This window comes from Glycine soja, chromosome 15 (assembly GCF_004193775.1).
Source record: "Glycine soja cultivar W05 chromosome 15, ASM419377v2, whole genome shotgun sequence".
Taxonomy (NCBI): Eukaryota; Viridiplantae; Streptophyta; class Magnoliopsida; order Fabales; family Fabaceae; genus Glycine; species Glycine soja.
This window is the reverse complement of record NC_041016.1, coordinates 50374450-50398145: the sequence shown is the minus strand read 5'-3', so window position 1 is coordinate 50398145 and position 23696 is coordinate 50374450. Positions and strand designations below refer to the sequence as shown.

The window sequence follows — 23696 nt, the reverse complement described above, 5'->3', positions numbered from 1 at the left end:
TAATGTTTAGTAATGTCACATGATCCAAGTGGGAGAATGTTAGAATTAATGTCTCATGTGAGATACATGTGACTTATGTAGGGACTAATAAATAAATAATTAATGATTAGAGATTAAATTATAATTAGATTAAATAGGAGAAGTTTCTAAAGGTAACTGATGAGAGTAGTGGTTATAAAAGAGATTAATAGTCACTTATGTGAAATAAGATCCCTTTCTTGACAAAAAAATGTTATCTCTAATCTTTAGCCATCACAAACGTGAGAGACAGAAAAAATAGTTAAAAGAGTAAAATCTTATTTTTCTCTACTTTCAAGGAATCAAAGTACATCATAGAGAAGTCTCACTATAGAGAAATGTACATATTATTTATCTATCTTGTTAGTTAATTTCCTATAATTGTTAATATAGGAAATGTTTAAAATTTTACAAAATCTTCCCATTATGTGGTATGTTTCGTGCTTTCTTTGGGCGGTCTATGCATAATTGGTGAGGTGTGTCACGTCAGATTCAGAATTCTCCCGAAACCTTAACCCACAAACAACACAGAATGTAGTAAATGCCGTCTTGTCCCATGCGTTTATGCCATTTGATATTGGAGAGAGAAATCTTATATGTCTTGTTTTGTTAAGGATGAAGATTTAAATCTTAACCAAACTTCTAAGCTTATATCAATTAACGTATCATTGTTCATTGGACTTATTCTCCTTAAGTCAGCAGGAAAAACATATCACTACTACAAAAGTAGGCTTCCACATCGTGCTATCTACATCGGTTATTAAAAAACCGATGTAGTACATGACGCGGTGACATTTTTGAAATTAAGGGAATAAAAATTTGTTTTCACGTCGTACATTCTAAGGCGGTTATAAATAATCGCCTTAGAATGTGACACGATGGCATTTCCGTTATTATCAAAAGCTTGAACAACGACGGGTTTAAAGCAAAACTGCCTTCGTATTCCTTCCTTTACCACTTATTAACCCTAGCTTAAGCTTATCCTCCCCCCATTGACGACAACTTTCTTTCTCTCTCTCTCTTTCTTTCCCCTTTTCGTATTCCTCCCCCATTGCACGCTAGGGTTTCTGTGCGCATTCGATGCTGCTCCTGACGCTCCCAATGCCTTCGTTCACGATGTTACAGTGCTCCGTGACTTCCTCGCCAACACGCGCAGGGACGACGCCACCGTTTAGGTCCCCGTCCCCAAGGTTCTGCCGCCGCTTCTTCCTCCGTCCGACGCTGTTCCTCTTGGCCCTGACGCGCTTGATGAGTCCGCCTCCATGAAGGCCAAGCGCATCGCCCTCCAGCGCAAGGGCGCCGCCGCCATGATTGCCGTCGAGGAGTACGCTCGCCACTTCGAGTTCGATGATGTTGTGGTGAGCCTTCTCTTCTCTTTTGACTAAGAGTGTTTGGCGTTGGTCCTCTGTGTGTGTCTGTGATGGAATCCTAATTTCATTGAATTGTGTTGTTTTCACTATGGATATTTTTATTCACTGCTTCTCCATCCAGCACCTACATTCATCCAATTTAGAGTCTCGAATAGTACTACTCCATTTGTTCCATGCTCTCTAGTTTTCATAAGCAAGTTTGGTGAATTGTGATTGCTTCCTGTATGATCCAAATACTTAGATTTTTGAACTTTTCTTAGCTTCGTTTATTACTTAATGAGTTTTTTTGGTTTTATGGTCAGAGAGATTTTGTTCTTGCTTGTAAATTGTAGTTCATTGTGTTTGTGCCTATTCTTCTTTACTTATAGTTGTGAATTTTTGTTCTTTCATTTGACTATTTGAGTATATTATCTCCGAAACAGAGCATTTCATCATGTTACTTTGGTTTTGGCTTGAGATATGCTGAATTAGTTCCTTTTCTAGTAAATCTGTTTTTATTTTCTTCTTCTTTGAAGCCTTCTAAGCTTACTTCCTTTTTTTATAATGCTTTTTTTTCGTGGAGGATATTTAAATGAAAGTTGGTTGAGATTGTAAGACATGAAAGGGCTTATAATAAATTAAAAGTTAGAATTATTGTTTTAAAATTAAGTATGAGCCATTACAGATTGAGGGTGTGTGGCGCATGGATAAAGTTGTTGCCTTTTGACAAAACAGCCTCTTTGATTTGATTGCGGGAAAAGCTTAAAAAATAATAAAGTGAAATGAATACTATTCAATGCAATTAGAAATGTCTAACATGGATATGTGTAGATGAACATGTATAGCAGTTCGAGCTTTTTGGTTAGACTTGTTTCATTTCTTTTTTTTAGAATGGCGATTTCCAGAAAAATGTTTGATAAGGAGTGATGATTGAGTTTTATGTTCATAGTTTATTTTGTTTGCACTTGGATTTTTCTATTTGTTGATAATTCACTTGTGTGTTATGTCTGTCAGATAATTCTTGTGCTACAAATAGGGAAATGGGGTTGTTCAGAATGGTACAAAAAATGGAGAAAGAAAGATAGTGCTTGGAAGAAATATTCACACCACGTGCCTTGAAGTCACTGAGCCTGATATAGATGATGAGGTTACTGGGGAAAGGGAAGCTTATATGGCAGGCATGTTGGCTAAATACAAAAAATCTCTGAAAGGACCAACTATCATTCAGGTATGATACAACATTTATTTCTTCCCTTAACTTCTAGAATTAGTATTTTCTATCTCATATACTAATGTTTATGAAAAATCTATTACAGGATACCCCTATAATTTGAATTTTGACTATGATGCACTCTCTCAGCTTTAGCATTTATTTCACCATATATACTATTGGTATTTTTTTAATTAATTAAGTTAATACGTGTATAAGTTAATTTATTCAAATGGATTATTTTTTTAATTTATTCATTTTTATTTATTTATTTATCAATTTATTGGCTGTTGTAAATGGAGATAGTTGGTGTCACATTTCTTTTCCCTAGCCACTTTACTATTTTCTTATTCACCATTTGGTTCTGCAATCATGGAAGAGTAGCTTTTTTTTGGTATTTTTGTGTATTTATTCCTCCTGTTTGCCACTTGTTACTTATATGTTATAGTCACAATTTAATAATTTAAATGTTTTTCTTTAGCTTTAAAATCCTGCAGGGTTACTATATGCCTTTAGAGTTTGGATTTAATTTATTATCATGCATATGAACTTGAAGTATAAAAGTTTAATTAGCCTGATTTTTAAAATGATATGGCAAAATTTTCAAAAACACTTGTACATGTTAAATAAATAGACTGCACTTGAGCATTTAATTTGAAAAGGAAACCAGATTTTTGTTTTGTAAACCTAATCTAACTGACTTAATTCACTTCCCTGATCTCACGGATTGCTTTAATTAATTTTCCGTTTATGTTTAGATTTTTTTATATTAGAATGTCATATTCTCTACGGATCGAGATAAGAGAATTTTATTAGGAGCTCCACGTTTAATTAAGAGAAATATATTAGTATTTTATTATATCAATGAAAGTGTCCCACATAAACCTATTACTTTGAAATGTATCAATAAAGTAGGAGATAATAATCACTAGATTCGAAAATGTGTAACTAATATCTTATTTGAGTATTTTTTTTATCATATTTTCATATTGTTGCTCCTATTAATTATGGATTCCTCGTCCCTGCGTATGTAAGAATAAATATTTCTATAAAAATTGTTTACATGTAAGGATATTGGATACATTGAAAAACATGGCACGATATGAATGAGGTTAGTTGCTTTTTTTTTTTGTTAGAGTATAAATTTAATCCCTATATTCAAGATTGTTTTAGTCCCTTAATGTAAAAACTCAACATTTTGGTCCCTGCATGAAAAATTGTCTACAAATTACTCCCTAGCCTGTACCATTTATTGCTTTTCCCCCACCTATTGGCACCAAAACTAAATAATGTGTCAAGTGTAGAGACCCAGTGTAGTTTTTTTTTTTTTTAAATTATGTAGTGACTAATGTGACCAAGATAGGGACTAAAATGAAAAAAATGATGTCAAGTGTAGTAACCAAGAATATCAGATACTGATGTACAGATATCCCGTCAGTGTATTTCTGCATTTCTATCTTCACACACCGCTTATGAATTACTTCCCGAGTCAGGCAAGGTTTGAAAGTTTTACCTTTACCCTTTATTTTGACATTATGATTTGCCTACATTACATCAAATTTACAAACCTCAAACATGAATCATAAAATTACTAATAGTGATAGTGACTCCTGGCCACAGGTTGTTGCTTTGGATGTTGATCTACCAGTGAAACAGGCATTTCATATATTGCATGAGCAGGTAGCTATTTTTTTTTCTCTCAGATGAAATGAAAGTTTCCAGAGTCCTTTAAGCATATTTAGTAATTTTTGCCAAACAAATTGGTGCCATTTTAAATGTGCCTTTACCCTGGTAAATAAGTGAGAATGAACTCGTGCTTTTGAATTGCTCTATGGAATTTGACCAGTTATTTTGACAATGATTTTAAGTCTTTTTCTTAATCCTTATTCCTTTATATGCATTAGCTTTCTTAGTTTTAGTGTGAATTGCTGATTAGAAATTTGCATATGCAATTTTTCTGATCTGGATAATTTGCAGGGAGTTTTCATGGCTCCTCTTTGGGACTTCTGCAAGGGGCAATTTGTTGGTGTTCTTAGTGCTTCGGATTTTATTTTAATTTTAAGAGGTATTTATTTTATATTTTAACAGAGGTGCATAAGTTTAGGATCATTATTTCTTTGTATTGGTAAGCTTTCTGAATACAATGCTTTTATGGTGATGATTTGTGATGCTGTGATAGATAGTGTATTATATGTCATATAGATAGAAGAGGTATGACAAGTTACAAAACCTGGTAATGAAAGGAAAAGGCAAAAAAGAAAAATGTGAGAAAAACTTGTATGATTTATTTTTTAGCTTTTAGATTGATTGTTAAATCAGTTTAATCTCAACTTGTTCGATCCTGCAGAGATCAATTTATGAACTTATGTAGATGAATAAAGGCAAGTGATGATGAAGGGGCGTGGCAGACTAGGGGAGCAGAGCTGTAGCAGAGGATTTTGATTATAGACTACTAATTAATTTCTGCTAAAGGTAAAAATAATACACCACTTTCTACTAATTAATTTCTTGCTTTATGTATTTGTCCTAAATGAATGTGTATAATTTTTATCTGACTCACTCCTCTCTATTGTTGATTGTGTAATCTTATTTGTCCTAAATGAATGTATAGTTGCTAGGATGGTTGTTGTAAAATATACTCTATTTCTTCTATAGATGAAGATAATCTAAAGTGAATGGTGCGATTGATAACTTTGACTAAGATTTTTAACATGGTTATCCTCATATATTCTTTGTCACAGGACCTTACAAGCTTCTCCATATCAGATCAGTGTTCTATGTAGCTTTTGAAAAAGGTGAACTTTGAACCACTGAGACTTGCTTCTTCATGATATCTCTAGTTAGATATTTTTTTAGATTAGAACTATACACTGAGAAGTTAGTTACACTTAGATCTCATCTCCTTTAAATCTAACCAAATAAAAACTAACTTTTTACAGCAGTATAGAACATACTAAGAATCTCTTTTTTTATTTAACAAAAGAAAAAATATTACCTAATACTACGTGATCATGATTTCTATAATTTTCAGTTTTTTCAATTTTCTTCTTTAATACTTCAAATTATATAGTTTTAATTTCTATAATCTCTCTCTCTCTCTTGTTACGTTAAGGTGCTCAACAAGTGATGGTAGCTTTATTTGAATTATATTTTGCAGCTCGAGATATTCACCCATAATAAATGATAGCCCAAGTTCTTGTCACGTAGAGGTAGAAAAAAGTAAAACAGACTTGATGAATATGCGATTATTGGTACGTTAGGTGACTTACAAAGTTGACCCATAAAATTCATTAAACATTTTTTTAAGCAATTTTTTTTTAAAAATTTTTAATCAAACTTTCTTAATTATATAGTTGAGATGAGAGATGACATGACTATATATGTACGTGTTTTAATTTTCTAGGTACAGAGTAATTATATATAAAATTAGACTTTAAAACTATAAGTATCAATCGGTCAATTTAATCTTTAAAATTATAAAAATATTATTTTAGTATTTGAAATTATAACAATAAAGACTAAAATGATTAACATTTGGTAATTTCAAAAATTGAAATGATATTTATATATAATTTCAGAAACTTGATTAACCTATACTTAAAAAAAAAAAGAAACTAGATTAACCGATCGATACTTATAAAATTCTAAAAACTAATTTGATGTATTGTTGTTTTTCTTTACGTGTAAAAGTGTTAATTTGATGATAAAAGATGAATTTGGCTGGTTGGCATGCAGGACAAATTATTAGGTAACCAGATCATTGTGATTTCAATTAATCTTTATATGACACATGTCATGTTGAGATTAATCAGACTATATAAACACATAATAGTTAAAAGACTATTTAATAATTTCTCTTCCAGAGGTCGAAGTATAAATTATTTACACTTGCACTATGAGCCAATGAAGGGTTTTCAAGTAATTAGGATTTGGTAACCAGCACAAATGCAATTGATTGATTAAGAATGCTTTTAGTGTACAGAAGTTTATGATGGACTAAAAATTGTAGTAATAAAAAACATAGATCATAATAACTAGACGGATTATTAAAGGAGGGTTTAGGACTGACTCTGTGCATAGTAAATCTAAATCTATTTCTATATTGTTCTTACTTATGGCAACTATAAGCATTTTATTACTCCAATATTAATCAGCTTGGTTTTTAAGAATGCTATTTTGAAATGAAGTTCTTGAATAGTTTTATTTTTAACAGTTTTATGATTGAAGAGTCAATGGTGTTATAGTGGCATAATATATTACTAATATCTTTTTAGTTGTATCAGTGCACTTATTTTATTTTTATTGAGGATGAAGAGAGGAAATCCTAGAGTTTTGAAGCTTTGATTAATTCCTAACAACCATGACATCCTCATTTCCAAGTGGAAGTTTATTTTTTGGAGATACTATGAGATGCTTGAACCAAATCCACACCTGATGCATATAGATTAGTATGATTTTGTTAGAATTTGTGAAAATATCTTATCATATCGTTGATTATCCTCTAGGTAGAATTAGTTTCATTATTTCCTTATTATCTCTTAGGATTGGTTATCATATTTATCGTTAATTGTTTCCCTAATTAATTGGGATTTTGATTAATATATACTATAAATAAAAGTTAGTATTTTAAGTTTTACAAAATATAAAACATACCTGTTTGTTATATATATATATATATATATATATATATATATATATATATATTATAAAACTCAGAATTTTAGTATATATTAAAATCATTTATAATTAGATGATAATATAATACATATTTATACTATTAATTTAATTCGTATAAAAAATAGAATATAAAAAAATATATAATGAAAAATAAATACTAGTTGAAAAACTTTATTAAAAATTATCATATAAATACAAGTTGATAATACAATTTGTTTAATTTGTCTTCGTTGGTACACTGGTTAGTCGTGATGGTCATACTAATTGACAGGTTGGTGGCATTATTATCTTTTTTATTGTTTGTTAATCATGAAACAGAAAAATGTATTGACATGCTTTATTCCTATCTTCTGCAATATTAATTATTCAAATCTTGTTTTCGTCTATCAACTGGTTGATGGGTCGATAGTGCATTATAACTTGGGCTTTTCACACCATCTATTGCAGATTAATGCTTCTACAGTAGGTACTTTCCTTGACCCTGCAAAATCTTTATAGAAGTTGTTAAATAACATTTCAATAAAACTGTTTTTTATGTTCTTGATTTTTCACATTAGTCTTATACGTAGTTTGTGATTTTTTTATTACTGGCTCAAATATGTGTATTTTTACATTTAGTAAACCACAATCATGCACTTTAACATCACATCAATATTTGAAGGAGAAATTATAAATTTCGCAAAAATAATAATAAAAATTTTACTATTCTACATCGGTTAAGTGATAAACGATGTAGAAACCCTTCAAATTCTACATCGGTTTACTTATAACCGATGTAGAAACCTTGTCATTCCTACCCATTCTACATCGGTTCAGTAATAAACGATGTAGAAATCCTTCAAATTCTACATCGATTGACTTATAACCGATGTAGAAACCTTGTCATTATTACCTATTCTACATCGGTTGACTGATAACCGATGTAGAAACCCTATCATTCAACATCAGTTTTAATCTTAGAACAGATGTAGAAAACTCACATTCTACATCGGTTGAGCTACACAACCGATGTAGAAAGGTTGCCCTTCAAAGACGGTCCTCTAACCGATGTCGGTATTCAACGACACTGTGTTACTACCACGCGTCATAACCGATGTAGAAAGACTATTAGAACTGATGTAGAAGACCTTTTTTTTAGTAGTGCATGGATAGATGAACCTTTTGTACCTAAAATGATATTAAGCTGCTAGCTAGGATGAATAGGATAATCAAAATTAGTATTTATTATTTATAACAAATTTTATATTTTGTTTATTGTTATTAAAATATAAGGGCTCGGATCAGGGCGGAGTTAGCTCATTTTTTTATGAGGGGCCACATTCAAAGAGTAAAAAAATATTTTCAAAATTAACATATTAAATCTAACCAATAAAACAAAAGATTTATTATAACTTTTATTCATATAAAATATAAATTAAAACAAGTTAAAGGAAAGAAAATTTTACAATATAAGAATATACGTACAAATTTTATTATACATATTTATAATTTTATGGGAAGACAAAATAAAAAGTATATATACGTACAAATTTTATAATGTCTATTTATTTTAAGGTAGCCAAGGCCACCTCATTAATCCAAAAGGATCCTCCCCTTGCTCGGATTGCATATTATACCTAACATAACCCAAGAATGAATTAACACACATTTAGAAAGAGCTCAATAAAATATGATTCACGAACGTAATATTCTTCCTTCGCGTACATAACCTTTGACCGTTCTGAGCAACAATTAACAATACGTACGTGTGTGGGTACTATTGTCCGTATCATGGTCACCCAACTACCCATTCCTACGTAACGTACGTACGTTAATGTTAAAGGCTAAATATTGCAAATTTAGAGGACATTGTTTATGATGTTCACAAATCTTTATCAAACACCATAATGTTAGGGTAAAGGCAAAATATGGCAAAGGACATTATCTTATGGTCTCCACAAATCATTATCTTAGATACTAGATAGATGCCTAACTCTTATGTAGTAAAAGCAACCAACTTCGATTATCACCAAGAAAAAAAAATTGTAGGTTCCATACCCACTTTGTTGGAGCATATATTGCCCTTTGTGATCATGGGAAGAATTGTATACCACACTGGACATTTCTCTTTATAAAAATATTATTTATACAACACTTTTTTATATAAAATTTTAATAACTAAGGAAATGACAGAAAAAAAGAAGAGAAATATATAAAATTAAATTTAATATGATGAAAAATTATAGAAATATTATAAACATATCTATAAAATTAGGCTAAATTTTAAATTTAGTCTCCCTATTTGTCTCAAAATTCGATTTTGGTTTCTCTATAATTTAATTCACGAATTTAGTTTATAAGTTTTTTGCAACTCCGTTATTTCAGTCTCCAAGCCCAAAATTTGACGTTGACGTTAATTGCTTATCTTGATCGCCATGCGTCGTATTTTTATTGGATGTTGACCGCTACGTATTGCGATTTTATTGGAGGTTGACGTTAATTAAGTACACAAAATTAATGTCCAAGAAAAATGTGACACGCAACGGTCGATATCCATTAAAAGCGTGACACATGATAGTCAAAGTTGATAAGTAGTAGTCAATGTTCAATTTTGGAGTTGAAAACTGACCTAACGGAATTGCAAAAAATTGGAGAACTAAATTTGTAAATTAAATTATAAGGAGATCAAAATCAAATTTTAAAACAAATAAAGAGACCAAATTTACAATAAAATTATAAAATTTTTGTTTTATTGGTTGAAAATTCTGGACTTTGGCATCCTTCGTTGGCAGTCCTATCCCATCAGCTTTGAGGATTAGATTCTCACAAGTTAGGCTTGTGATCGTTGATTATGTGTGTGTGAACTAGCTAGCGGGGGAAAGTGACAAACAAGTTAATGTGCAAAGAACTTAGAACTTCGTTTTCTAAATGAAAAGTTGGGTGCTATTGTCACCCATGTGACACTCGTTAGTTCATGTAAAATGCTTTTTCATCTTAAAGATCAAATACAAACAAATTCTACAAAACCACATATGTGTAATTAAACACAAGTGGGAATATAATGCACTATAAGTCTAAAGCATCCAGCTCAAAAAGACAAATATTTGATAATTCAGATATTGTCATATACTATCTTTTGTATTTTTTTTAGTTTTCTTAATTTTTTTTAAAAGTAAGATATTCTCAGAAACGAAAGTCATAAAACTAACCGTAGAGATTATTGAAGTGTGTTTTGTTTCTCTGAATAATTTTTTTTTCCATATCATATCACTAATTTAGGAATAATAATATTAATCATGTCGCGTATCGAATTAATTTACTTAATCTATCATTTAGTAAGTTTAATTTCATATACTACCCCCGATCTTGTATATAAAAAATAATTTTCTAATACATCAAGATCAATAAAAATAGTAAATTGATTAATTGTCATAAATTTTAATTTTATATTAAGATTATTCATGATATTAAATGATTTAAGAGATGATTATTTTTCAAATTCAACAAATGAGTATAACTATTTGTTGATACCTCAATAAATACATCAACTTTTATGAAAAAAATGAAAGTATATCATTATAGATCTCACAATTAATTATGAATAGAAAAAATTAATAATAAAATAATTTTATAAATTTTTTATAATTAAAAAAAAATATTATCTTTTGTTTCTTATATATCAGGCCATAATATTATATATCAATCCACTTATCGTGTCCTATCTAACCCATGACCACAAGTTAAGATGGATCAAAGGAAAAATGAGTTAACCTATCGATTTTTTTTTTTTTTTAATTTTAAGTTTTTGAAGATTCTGACTTAAACTTAAATCTTATTATTTCTTAATCATTTTTCTTAAAAATATCATACTTTTTTACTTTTTCTATTATTATTTGGTATATTTTAATTTCTTAATTATTTAAACAAACTGAGACCCGCCAACCTATATAAGAAAACGACATGAAAAAAAGAAAAAAAAAACTAGAGATGAATTTATCTTTCCAATTCACTTTCAAATCCAAGTTAACCCGTACCAAAAAAAAAAAAAAATCAAAGTTAACCCTTACCACCCCTTTTGCTTTTGGTGGGAAGCTTCAGCGTTCTATTCATCACATTTTTTATATTTCTCTCTGTGTATTTTTCTTCTTCTTTCTAATCTCTCTTGTTCAATATACATTACGAATAGGTCTCTAAATATATTTTTTCCAATATTCAATTTTAACTTGTGGCTGTGGCTGTGTTTTAACGTTGCTCACTTCCCCTCCAGTTTGAACGCGTCTGTTATAGTTTAATTCGTTTATCATATCAAAGTAAAAGTTTACAATGTTTAATTTTAATGATAAGTATTAGTGGCTCGCTAATGTATAATTGTCATTTGGGACTTTTTTACGTTAATATACCCCCCCAAAAAAAAAATATAATAAATACTCAACTAACCTATCCTCCAAATTATTTAAACATCTAACCAAAACACTATTCACATTTAAAAAAGGTGGTCCTCTAACCAATTTGTATCTTTTTTTTAAAACGTACCTGCTGTGAGAAATCGGTTGTGCCATCATAAAATTTATTTTGACACACGAACATACGAAAGATGCAAATCTGAACACTATATAACTGTATACCAATGGTCATAATTAAGGTTGATGTATTTTAATTCGCCTCCTTCCTTTGATTATTTACTTTGTTATTTAACCACTGAAACAGAAGTTGATTCACCACTTTATTAAAATTTTCGTACGATTAAGCAATGGTCACATAGGTCACTACTGCTTCAGAAATTATGTTAATTAATATGAAACTGTCATATAGACACTTGGTAGTGATTATTTATTGGTGTTGGCCATTAATACTAATTCACTATAAACCTGTGTTAAGACTGATGCTGTGACCTAATTAAGCAAGTCTCCCCTAAAACAAAAGGTTATGCACCTTGATCTTCTATCTTCTTATTAAGATTTCTTTGTGCTTTAGCATTTATTTAATTCCAACTGATCAACACCGATGGTCCAGCTAGACTACTCGTTGAATTATAAACTATATAAGGGATCACAAATAATAGTCAACGTCCTCTAATACAAAGGCTTCCTAATATTACTTTTACATAATTTATGTGGCTTAGCTTAGTGATTGGTTCTTAGTGATTTTTTGGATTTCTCTTTCGGATTGAGGATGTTTCAGTTTTGCGAATACATGATAATTAATGACACTGAGATTCAATAGTATCATACGTTTTCTTATAGCTAAATATTTATTTTGGTGTTTGAAGATGTGACACCGTGATAAATTAATCTATAAAGAAAAAAAATTGAATTTAATTTATGAATGTGCAAAAAGTACAATATATTGGTCTTGTTATCAAATTTGTAAGACTATTTTGTTATTAAGTTATAATGTTCAAGAATCAATTTGACGATAAATTATAATTTTCAATGATTTATATTTGACATTAAGTTACAAAGTTTAATTTATTATTAAATTGTTTATAGCACTAATTTGTTATACTTTTTACATATTTAATGATTAAATTTTTAATTTTTTAATTTTCTAGGACTAATATGTCATCATCTTATATCTCTAGGGATCAAAATAAATATTTATCTTTCTCTTATTTATAAAAATTATAGATGGTGACCTTTGGATCAATATAATGTACAAGAATAGTAAGCCACCATATTCTTTACAAGGCATTAGCATATCCACTCCTCTCATGAAAATCAAAACTTCTAGCAGCCACTATTAGGCCCAATTAAGATTGAATTTTAAAAAAGGAGTGGTACAGATTATTTCAGCTGTTTGTCTCTAAAATTGATGATATGTTTGAAAAACATTTTTGATGAGTCACTCAGAATTAGTGTAACGTCGTGTCTTCTTTGTACGAATAGATGGAGTTTTCATCGCGTGCTTAGACCACTTCATATTTCTCCAATTAGATAAGCACAAGGTCCAGTACAATGTTGCTTGGATACACATTTTCTGCATCTAGCTTGTCAGAACAATCTTTGATAAACATCCTTATATCCAGAGAGAGTTAAAAAAGAAAAAAAATTTATAAACATGATAGGATTTACAATATGATAAAAAGAGAGAAATATAAAAAAAAAAAAGAGTTAATGAGATGTTGAATTCCACCTATTTTTTGATTTTTGTCTTTTTTATCATTGTCACTTTCGAAATAGACAGACATATTCTTGCATATTAGTGAAACATAAAAAATATAATTAAATACAAGCTATGGAATTGCCTGCAGGTTAGTTATATGATGTATTTATTTATTTATTTTGATAAGCGAAGAATGTACATATAGAGAGCACTAGGGTGCATCAATATCAGCCCAAAAAATACAGATCTAGAATGTATATTATCTTAAGTAGTCAACTAGACATATACCGTGTGTATAGAAGGATAAATCAAGTTACTTGAAGAATAATGTCATTCTCACTCTTAATTTTCTTTTATTCTTAACAGTTAAAGATAAGTAAATATGACATTATAAGACTTAGACGGGTAGAGTAACCCTAAGAATTTTCTTTATTCTAAATTTAAAAATTTAGCTTAAAAAAATTCTACATAAGATATCTTCTTAAAGTGGGAAACAAAAACTATAAATATAGAGTGCCCGTGTTCGGAACTTCATTTGGAACGCAGATTGCCACCCTCCACATCCATAAAAAATATGAAGAAGTAGCTTCAGCTTCATCAGAGTATATGTCGATGTGATTCTTGTAGTTCATGCAGTGAGTGGACGTTATTCGAAACACACTCATAAACCATTAAATTATATTTGAATAATGAAAATTAAAAGATGTTTCATGTGAGACTTTTTTAAGTGATCGTGTGACCATTAACTTATAATCTTGATCACTTATATATAATTATATTACTCAAATATATAGTTGTCATTTCTCACTTGATATATATGCCCCATATATATAAGGGATGACTACTATGAAAATATTTGGTTGATGATATCTATAAATTTAGATCATACTTTTATATGAATGATTAATATTATAAGTTGGTGATTAGATGACTACTTAAAAAATTATGTATATTTTTCTTTTAATATATTCATCATTAAAATATGATTTAATAGTCTATATTTATAGTTTTTATTTATAACAGTAATTAAGTATTTTTACAGGAGCCTCTCTATATATGTACATATCAAATAAGAACTTTCTTTTATTGTAATAAATGAGAACTGGAAATATAAACCATTATGTAATATTTTAATAAGAAAAATTAAAAAAAAAGTACATAATTCTTTAAGTAATTATGTCACTATCAATTGACTTTTCTTTTTGATTATCATTGTTTTGTTATACTTATCCAGTTCAGATTTATAGTTTTCATTCGTGCATGTGTTTGGATGTATTTACCTTCCAATATCTAATACTAATAGTTAAGTTTCTTCTAATTGTTATCGGCAGACTGTATATTTTGGACTAAGTTGGCTTATTATATTATAAACAATTGGATCAGTATTGTTTTTCTGACTCCCCATAACTTATTTGAGCATTATCTGAAATTTCAGGCCTTTTTTAAAGGAGGTGTGGGTGGGAAGAAAGCTTTAGAAGGTGATTTGGAATGCTATACTTTGGTCCGTATATGATCACTTTTGGAATGAAATTTTTCCTTAAATGGTTGGTGTGACTTCGTTATATATAGTGATGGATTTGAGGTTAGCTCATGTCATATAGGTTTGGTGCTAGAATGAGAAAGGTACCCCAATCTGAAATTGGTGTATGAGTTAGAATATAATTATGAGTTGGATAGGAAGTGTGTTTTTATTTTGTAGAAAGCTAGATTAGAGTATCCTTAATTGTGTTCGCTTATCCAAAATAGTTTGTGTAACAAGGATAATTAGGGTACCCCATGCACTAAGATACTTCGTGATAGCATGTAATTAAACGTAAAAGATATCATAGACATATATACAATTGACACTCAAGAAATAACTAAATTAATGAGTGGAATCTCAATGAGTATCTAACAAGGTGCTACATATTACACATACTTAGAAACCAAATATTTCTCACCTCATGATCACCTTAAGTATAATAACACATTAAAATGCAATATCCCTTCCTACTTGGAAAATTTCATGATATCATGGGTGGTGTCACAGCCAAGGTAATGAAATGGGAATTTTTGAGCAGAAGTGCCCACAGCAGTTGCAGCATGATGATTAGTAGGAGGGTTACATTTGCTTTGATCCATGCCATGGTGTGATGCTAGTAGCTTGTCCAAGAAAGACCAGTCACCACTGAACCTCTCTTCTTGTTGTTGCTGCATAAGATTAAGTCCACAGCCAGTGGTTGTGAGCCTCAACAGGTTTTGAGAGCACTCAAGGATGTCCATGGCATTCATGGATAAGGCCAAGGAAGAATTTGTAGGTGGTGCAATAGCTGATTCTGGACTGAACAACTGTGGGAGGTGCATTGTCCCATCAAAGTTGTAATGATCATATGGTCCTCCTTGCATGTGAAGATGCTTCTGCTCTAGAACCTGGCATGGACCACTTGCTCTCATGTGGGTGGTTAAGTGCTCTTCTTCTTCAAGTTCTTGTTGGAAACCTCGGCTTTGGTTTTTCTTTTTGAAGACCCTGCATACCACCCACCCATCTTCCTGCAAGAAATTAAACACATGAAAACACTTTGTCATTATCTGGAAATTAAGTTGGATCCGTACGAGTGTTATTTGAACTATATGTGATTAAAGTGATATGAAGTGATAAAAAGAGGAAACAAATGATAAGTGTTAATTAGGTGTTTGAAAAAGTGGAGTTTCCAAAAATCACTGCTCTCAGCAAATACTGTCATGTTTCACTAAAGAATACAATGAACTTAATTGCTTCAAATCAATAATTTAAAGGATGTTTGAAAGTTTTCAATTACAATGTTTATTTAGGTTTTGAAAATGGCTTCATGACCTTATAAACTATTTTAAGCTTATTTTAATCATATTTATCATGCTTATGAATAAACTTTCATAAAATAAATTCTAACCAAGTAAATACTCAAGTAAAATTTTTGTCAAAAATGTGCCCTTAATCTAAAGATCAAGAGAATGGACATCTATAATTGAAGTGTATGTGTATGTGTGGTTTTCTCACTTGAACATCAGCATCATCTTCATCAAGGCGATACTCATGCATGATCCAATCAGTCTTCTGGCCATGAGGAGCACGACCAGTGTAGAAAACTAGGGTTTTCCTCATGCCAATCCTCTTGGAATTAGTGTGGTATATGGACTTGTCTCTTCCAGTTGCTTTCCAAAAACCAGCTGTAGTTGCTCGATTTGTTCTGGTTCCTGTTGGGTATTTCTTGTCCTTATGGCTGAAGAAATACCACTCATTCTGAGGCCCTGATCCAATCCTACACTTATCTGAAAAGAAGCATCAACATATGTTAACTAGTTCATGCTACAAAAAACTCAAGAAGTATTATAACCTTCAAGGCTAACAAGTCTATGTCTTTCTTTCCATGATAATAAAACCCTAGATAGAAGAATAGTACAAAGGGAAGGATATATCATATATGCATGGATTTATGATTTTATCTGTATTAATTTAAGCATATTATAAGCCTGTTTAGATACAAAGCTAGAAGTGTTTTTGAGAGTTTTCTATTGAAAAAAACTTTATTTCTTGTAGAGAAGCTTTCAAAAAAACAGTTGTAGCTCCTATAGTGTATAGACCAACTATTTCTTTAATATTAGTTGTATCATAACATGTGACAATGAAATATAGACCAACTATATATCTCTTTTATTATGAATGTTTTGTGTACCTTTGAGGTCCCAAGGCTCAAGTTTGTTGAGATCTACTTCTCTTATGACATCAAGATCAATGACTTCATAAGAAACTTTCTTCCTCAGATAATAGTAGAGAAGCTCCTCATCAGTAGGGTGGAACCTGAAGCCCGGAGGAACAGTTAACTGTCCATTGCCTGGCATCATTTTGTACTTTTTGCAGGGTTTTGACTCTGTTACCTGAACAAGAGAGAAATTAAGATCCATTGGTATTTACTATTTAGATGATAAACAATTTAATTTGATATAAAATTACATACATTTATTAAATCAGGGGTACGTTGCTTATAGAAGGGTATATGAAACGGTTTTATTTTTCATGAAGGTATGAACATACTAGTAGTCCATGGTGTAGAAATTCAAAAAATGATGGCCTAAGATTGTTAATCTCGAGATCATGTAAGTTCTTCATATTCACTGTCAAAAAGTTACTTTTTGACCATAAAATAAATAAATTAAACATGGAGGAGCTTAGAAAATTATTTAATATTCTCCAAGACCATTGTTTAGGTACACTGCTATATGTAAACCAGAATTCTGTAGATCAAAATCAAAGACAAAAAGTAAGAATTGTACACATCATAAATTTATATAAACAAAGGAAACTAATGAGCATATTGGATGTAAAACCTTCTCCATGCATAATAGGGGACATTTCCTGACACAAGGAATCTAAATCTGAGTGCTAACCCTAGGAAGAATCTAAAAGAAAAGCTAGATAGTTAACTTTTCAGACCAAGTCCCTGGTTGCTGAGCAGTTTCAGTTTCAGAATATCTAGACCTTTTATATATTCCATGATGTTGAACAGCTTACAAATTATTAGAACAGTAACTAGAAAAAAAAATATATTTGTCCATGCTTCGTTCCCTCTAGTTACATCACCATGTAGTATATACGTTAGAACACAGTTCCTTAGAAACAGCAGAAAGAGAGGAATATGTATGCTCATATCCATGGATTGATTTCAATAAATAACAAAAACAAGTCGTTTCCTCCAACTGTTACGTGCATAAAAAGGGCTAAGCATTGTTCCAAGAAGAAAAATGAAAGAGAAAAAGTTATCAGTCTTCATCTTCACATCTTGATATGGTTTTGTATGCAATTATATATGTCAAAAACGTTCAATATTAACTCTATTTAATATATATATATATATATATATATATATATATATATATATATATATATATATATATATATATATATATATATAACTCCATTATCTGATAACTAAGTTGATGGAAATTAAAGGAAGAAGTGAAGAACCATAAGGCACACAAATCAAACCCTCGTTGCTTCTGTCCTAACATAATTTTCTGTTTGAACCGCACACACACACACACATCTTTTTCAAATTAACCTAACTAAAACAAGAGCTATAAGGAAAAGGAAATTGTGAATTAAGAAAGAGATAAGAGATATAATCAAGCACTACTATCCAAAAAGGGTTTCTGAAATTATGTAATAAAGCAAGGCGCAAACAAAGGAAGCCAGGAGTAAACAAAAAAAGAAAGAAAGAAAGAAAGAAAATCAACTAAGCAAGAAAATGGTTTCATGACACACAAAGAAGTGATGCCAAAAAGAAGAGAAAAAATTAGGAAACAAACCTTTTGTGATACGCAAAAAAATGAAACCCTCTCAAGGACAAAGGAAAGCAGACAAAAGAACTACACAGGAAAACAGACAGCTTGGAGGAGTCTTTGGTTGTACTGTTGCTTAGCTTCAAGGGCACGGACGTGGGTTTTAAGAGAGAATGAGAGAGAGAAAGAGAGATTAATGGATCAATGCAAATATTGCTAGCTTCACAAACAAGGACTGACAACCAAGAATGGGCACAGAAATATATAAAAACTCAACTTTATTTTATTTTATTTATATATTTACCTGAAACAAAATGAAGAATAATTAAATAAATTATGAAGTACACTGAGCAAGCTGTGTTATGACTTATGATGATATCATAAATGTACATTATTAATAAGAAGCAAATTGAAGCATATGGAGCTTGTTCTTGACACCATTTGGCCCATGTTATGTTGTAAACTTTCAAGTGGGTAATTTATTTTGTATATTATATACAGACAATTATGCATTGTATTGTAAGATTAAGAATAGTATACAAAATAGGCTTTGGTAAATGTCCGTTGAATGGGAGACCTTCCTCCCATGTTCCGCCTTATTACAATGAAGAAAATCTGCTTAACTATCAATCACTAATCTATAATATAGTCACAGTAACTTCTTTTGGTTTTTTCCTCATTTAATTTCCTTTATATATATGTGTTTTTTTTTTCCAAATATTATATAAAATGTAAATTTAAAGCTAAAGGGTGGATTTTATTTTATTGTTGTATATTTTTTTTTGTGCCTTAATTTAATTACAAGATGAAAATGTATCCGTCTTCGATCACTATCACGCGCACTAGTCAAAGTCAAAGAAGAATGATACAGATAGAGGGCATTTTCTGCTCATTCCAATATTCCTAATACATGCATCTTAATGTTATTAAATAATATAATAATTATTCTTACAAGACTATAGTAATACATTTGTTATTACAAAATAATAATATGTTATTATTTTGCAAGTACTATCATGATTCACAAGTCCAAACTATATCCTGAAACCTATACAAGTGAGCATGTGCTTCCTTTTTGGCTGGTTTAATTTAAGCCAGTTAAGAGCTAGCTATGTATATCTATATATTTTAATTTACACTAAGGATAATTAATTACTTTATGAATGTACGTAGCGTTAGTAAAGCTTCAGTCAACTAATCAAAGGATAAGGATCCAGCGGCTATCCTTGAAATCATGTTCATAAAAAAGTGAAAAATTTGCATCAAATTCAGTGTAAGTGTCGAACTTAGGAGTTCCAAGTCTACCAATGTGTATATATAGTCGTAATTCTCTGGCAAAGAGCATACGCAATATTAGTTAATTACCAATTTAAATCTTGTGGGTTATTGAGATGCAGCTTACCTATGAATGGTGCATCATGATTCCGGATCCTAGGTGGTAATAAAAATAGAAGAATTAGTCAAGCTAAAGCAAGCTAAACAAAAATGACCATTTAAGCCCCCACAAAGTTCACAAAATTTCTACCTAGTTTGTGTAATTTTGCCCTAATTATTGCTCTTTTAACTTCTATTTTTCCTTATTTTCTGGCTGGTTTATACTTTATATTTTAATTGCTATGTTCCATTGAAAAAGATGGGAACATTTGGTGTGGTTACGTGAGACCACATTTGTTTGCTAGTACACAATACATGGATAACATAACATGTCCTTGACCACACCTTTGTCTTGAAATTTATTCTGATCCAAAGATGCGTATTACCTTTTGTCATACATGCTGACTGCATCTAACGATCAAATGTAATTTTAACCATATAACAACACTCCTTGTTTAGCATATATGTATCCGAAATGAAGCAGAAAAATATGTGGTGATTAAAGGCAACAAATTGTCTGTATATATATCAAACAACTCTATCATATTTAATTTTATAACATATATAGACAGGCACCTTGGTTCTGTTAATACTTATTGTCTAGAGGCTCGCAATATTTTAAAGTGGGTCATGTGGATTTTTTTTCATGATTCTTTAATTTCATTGAGAACAGATTGATCACTTTGGCTGCAATCGAAATATTCGGACTATAATTCCTCTCTCAAAAACAAACGCGCCCACACACACATATATAATGTAAAAATAAATAAATTTAACTTGATCTTTCATAGTATATATTTGACTATTTAAGTTTACGAGAAAATAAAATAAAATGGTTCTTATTATTGTTAATTTTGTGTAATTTCTTTTCATGACACGATGAGATTGACAAATTAACTAGTAATGAAAGAGTATTGACATCCCGTTAAAATTACTAATTGGTTAGTATACTGCTTAAGTACATTTTTTTTTCCTGAAATTCTAGTGTGTGGTCAGGTGGATAATATATGCCCAAAATGTCACAAGGATGGCGTGGGGTTTGCCATTCTATTTTTTGCACAAACTTATAAGAATTAAAGGTTATAAAAACATAAAAAAGAGGGTATGAGAGAAAGCAAAATTCCTTAAAGTCCGTGGCTTATACACGTGCTGATCCAACATAGAATACACAATTCAAGGTCTCGGTCACATAAATCCTCATAACAAAATAGGTGCAAAACCGGGATCTGGAAGGCTTTGTTTCAGTGACTGATCGATCTCTCACAAAATTCACCAAAGGGATTCCCACGCAACCTCCCCACTCTTATTGCACATGAAAAATTCACTCACACTATGCTACTTAGCTGGTCAACCACGCAGATGAACGTAATGAATGAATCAAAAATCAAAAGCCCCTTCATTATAAAGACTTTGGCCTCTCATTATAACGTGACTTCCTCTTCAAACTCCATCACAATTAATTCCTAGCTACCAATTTATTGAACCATTTATAACCATTTTATCTAGCTTCTTGTTAATTGTAAATATTATACTATACTATGTGTACACATGCATCTTGCTTACTAGTGCTGGTGCCGTTACCTTTACGAACACTACATTTAACATTAATATTTTTGGCTTAATTAAGAGATATGAGAATCCTATGCATGCCCTCGTCTGGTGTAGGTGTGAATGGCGTTGAGGGATACACGTTCTTGATTCAAAGGACAACTATACATAACTAGCTAATTCTTGCTGTGAAATGGTACAATGGATACCTAGTTTGAATTTGAATATTTGATGTGTGGTGAATGCAGGTGCCTTTGTGTCAAATGAATGGATCGAAGAAATTTCGTGCTGAATTATGATTAAGTTGAAAAGAAATTGTTGATTCATTTATATATGATCCATTAATAATGTATTAAAAAATCTAATTCATCTACGATTCATTCGATAAAAAAAAAATCCAACCCATTAATCATTTTTTATGAATATATATTCAATCCATTCATTTAAAGTATACAGTATTATATTTTTTAAATATTATATTTATAAAATAAAGTTCAATATTTATACACATTTTTATATCCAAATACATTCAGAACTTAATTGTCCCTTAAAAGCTTGTGCTCAACCAATTAACTTTGGATTTACTTTACCCCATAAATTATAAAAGTATATTAGATGATTCATTAATAAATGATGATCCAATCCAACCAATCCATTATTTCTTTTTATAAGTGGATGGACCGGATTGGTTGGATTTATACATAGATATATTGGATGGTTAATAATAAAGGAATTAAATTTTAATTTTGCTCCTAGCTGAATGAGAGTTATTAATTAGTACCATCCATAGTGACAGTTGCAGAACAAAATGATGAACAATACTTCCTTGAGTACAATACAATGACTATATATATACACGCTTAAAAACCATCATGTCCCTTTATATTATATTATATTTATATATATATATATATATATATATATATATATATATATATATATATATATATATATATATATATATATAACAAAGACGCATGATTATAATTGATAATAAGCAGTCAAACTTAGCACAAAGTGTGTTAGAAGCCGGCAACAAAAATGATGAGAGTACAGGGAGATAATCCTAAAAAAAAAATGTCATGTACTAACAATTTAATATTGCATTAGTCTTTGTTAGTATAGTCATTTCTAGCATAAACAATATTATTAATATAGACATCACACGATTATACTAACAAATGCATCATGCTAACAGAGAATTTTGTTTTGTATAAAGAAAAATTGATATATACTGTCTGTCATAACTAGGAATGCAGCAATACATTTAAAAGTATTTTAGAGTATTGATTAGTACATCAAATATTAATGCAATACATATCATATTATTAGTGTAGATCTGTAATGGTTATACCAACAATTTATTAGTTTTTTTTGTTAAGTTACAAAAAATAATTCCTATTATACAAAGGTCTTATAAATGGTGACAATTTTATCGCCTATCATGTCTTTGTCAATTAGTATAAGGACACAACTAATAAAAAACACAAGATAAGTTAAATTAATGCTAAGATCTATATTAAAGTCGGTGTTAAAGTTATGTTATAAATATCTTTAACTTTGATTAGTTGTGATGTAAGTTTACACTATATTCGTGTAAAAATTGATCAAAGTAACGTAGTCCCCGTCAGCATGAAGTTGATTTTCTTGAAAATCACTTTGGATACAAGTTTATGTTTTCTTCCTCAGTAGTAGAGAAGTATAGCTGTTAATTGCAATGCAACAGAACATGTCATAAATTCAAGGTTTTCTACGACCGTAATTTTGTGCCACAACATCAAGAAGATTTAAGTGTTTGTAATCGTAACATGATCATAATTAAACCTGCATGTGTTGGTTACATTTGTCTGTAATTCGTCACGATATCAATAAACATGATAAAAGGATATTTAAAACCTTAGTTAAAATAATAATATTATTATAATGCACCTCAAACTACCAAATTGATATGCATGCTTTGGTGGCATGGATCACTTGGAGCAGCCAGAACGCGATCGAGTACCTCATGAACCAGTTTTTGCGCAATCTTATAAACAAAAATCCAAAAAAAGGTATAGAGCGCCGCTTCTTGGCTTAGCTTTTGGAGACATTGAAATTGAAAACCGCATTCTCAATCTTGTTTACACTTGGTTTCTTCCCGGATT

The 23696-nt window shown here is 30.4% G+C and overlaps 2 protein-coding genes across 2 annotated transcripts; one reads left to right on the top strand and one right to left on the bottom strand.

The window, feature by feature from the left end:
* The first annotated feature begins 3683 nt into the window (after positions 1-3683).
* Positions 3684-5383, top strand: LOC114386268 (sucrose nonfermenting 4-like protein). Its single transcript, XM_028346230.1, has 5 exons — positions 3684-3688; positions 3982-4075; positions 4198-4257; positions 4555-4642; positions 5319-5383. The coding sequence occupies exons 1-5, from the start codon at positions 3684-3686 to the stop codon at positions 5381-5383; spliced, it is 312 nt and encodes a 103-aa protein (XP_028202031.1).
* A 9788-nt stretch (positions 5384-15171) lies between these two features.
* LOC114387350 (NAC domain-containing protein 76-like) lies at positions 15172-18929 on the bottom strand. Its single transcript, XM_028347522.1, has 4 exons — positions 18658-18929; positions 17028-17229; positions 16352-16623; positions 15172-15864 (listed from the first exon to the last, which is right to left on the bottom strand). Exons 2-4 carry the CDS (start codon positions 17194-17196, stop codon positions 15325-15327), a joined length of 981 nt encoding a protein of 326 aa, XP_028203323.1. The 5' UTR covers positions 17197-17229; positions 18658-18929; the 3' UTR covers positions 15172-15324.
* Positions 18930-23696: the final 4767 nt, after the last annotated feature.

Excerpts from the sequence above, each read along its gene's own strand:
- LOC114386268 (XM_028346230.1), top strand. Across the intron at positions 4,076-4,197 it reads TACTTCCCGAGTCAGGCAAG|GTTGTTGCTTTGGATGTTGA; the intron begins GTTTGAAAGTTT and ends TCCTGGCCACAG. Across the intron at positions 4,258-4,554 it reads TTCATATATTGCATGAGCAG|GGAGTTTTCATGGCTCCTCT; the intron begins GTAGCTATTTTT and ends GATAATTTGCAG.
- LOC114387350 (XM_028347522.1), bottom strand. The coding sequence starts at position 17,196 with ATGATGCCAGGCAATGGACAGTTAACTGTTCCTCCGGGCTTCAGGTTC. Across the intron at positions 16,624-17,027 it reads TGAGCCTTGGGACCTCAAAG|ATAAGTGTAGGATTGGATCA; the intron begins GTACACAAAACA and ends GCTTCTTTTCAG. Across the intron at positions 15,865-16,351 it reads AAGATGATGCTGATGTTCAA|GAAGATGGGTGGGTGGTATG; the intron begins GTGAGAAAACCA and ends AATTTCTTGCAG.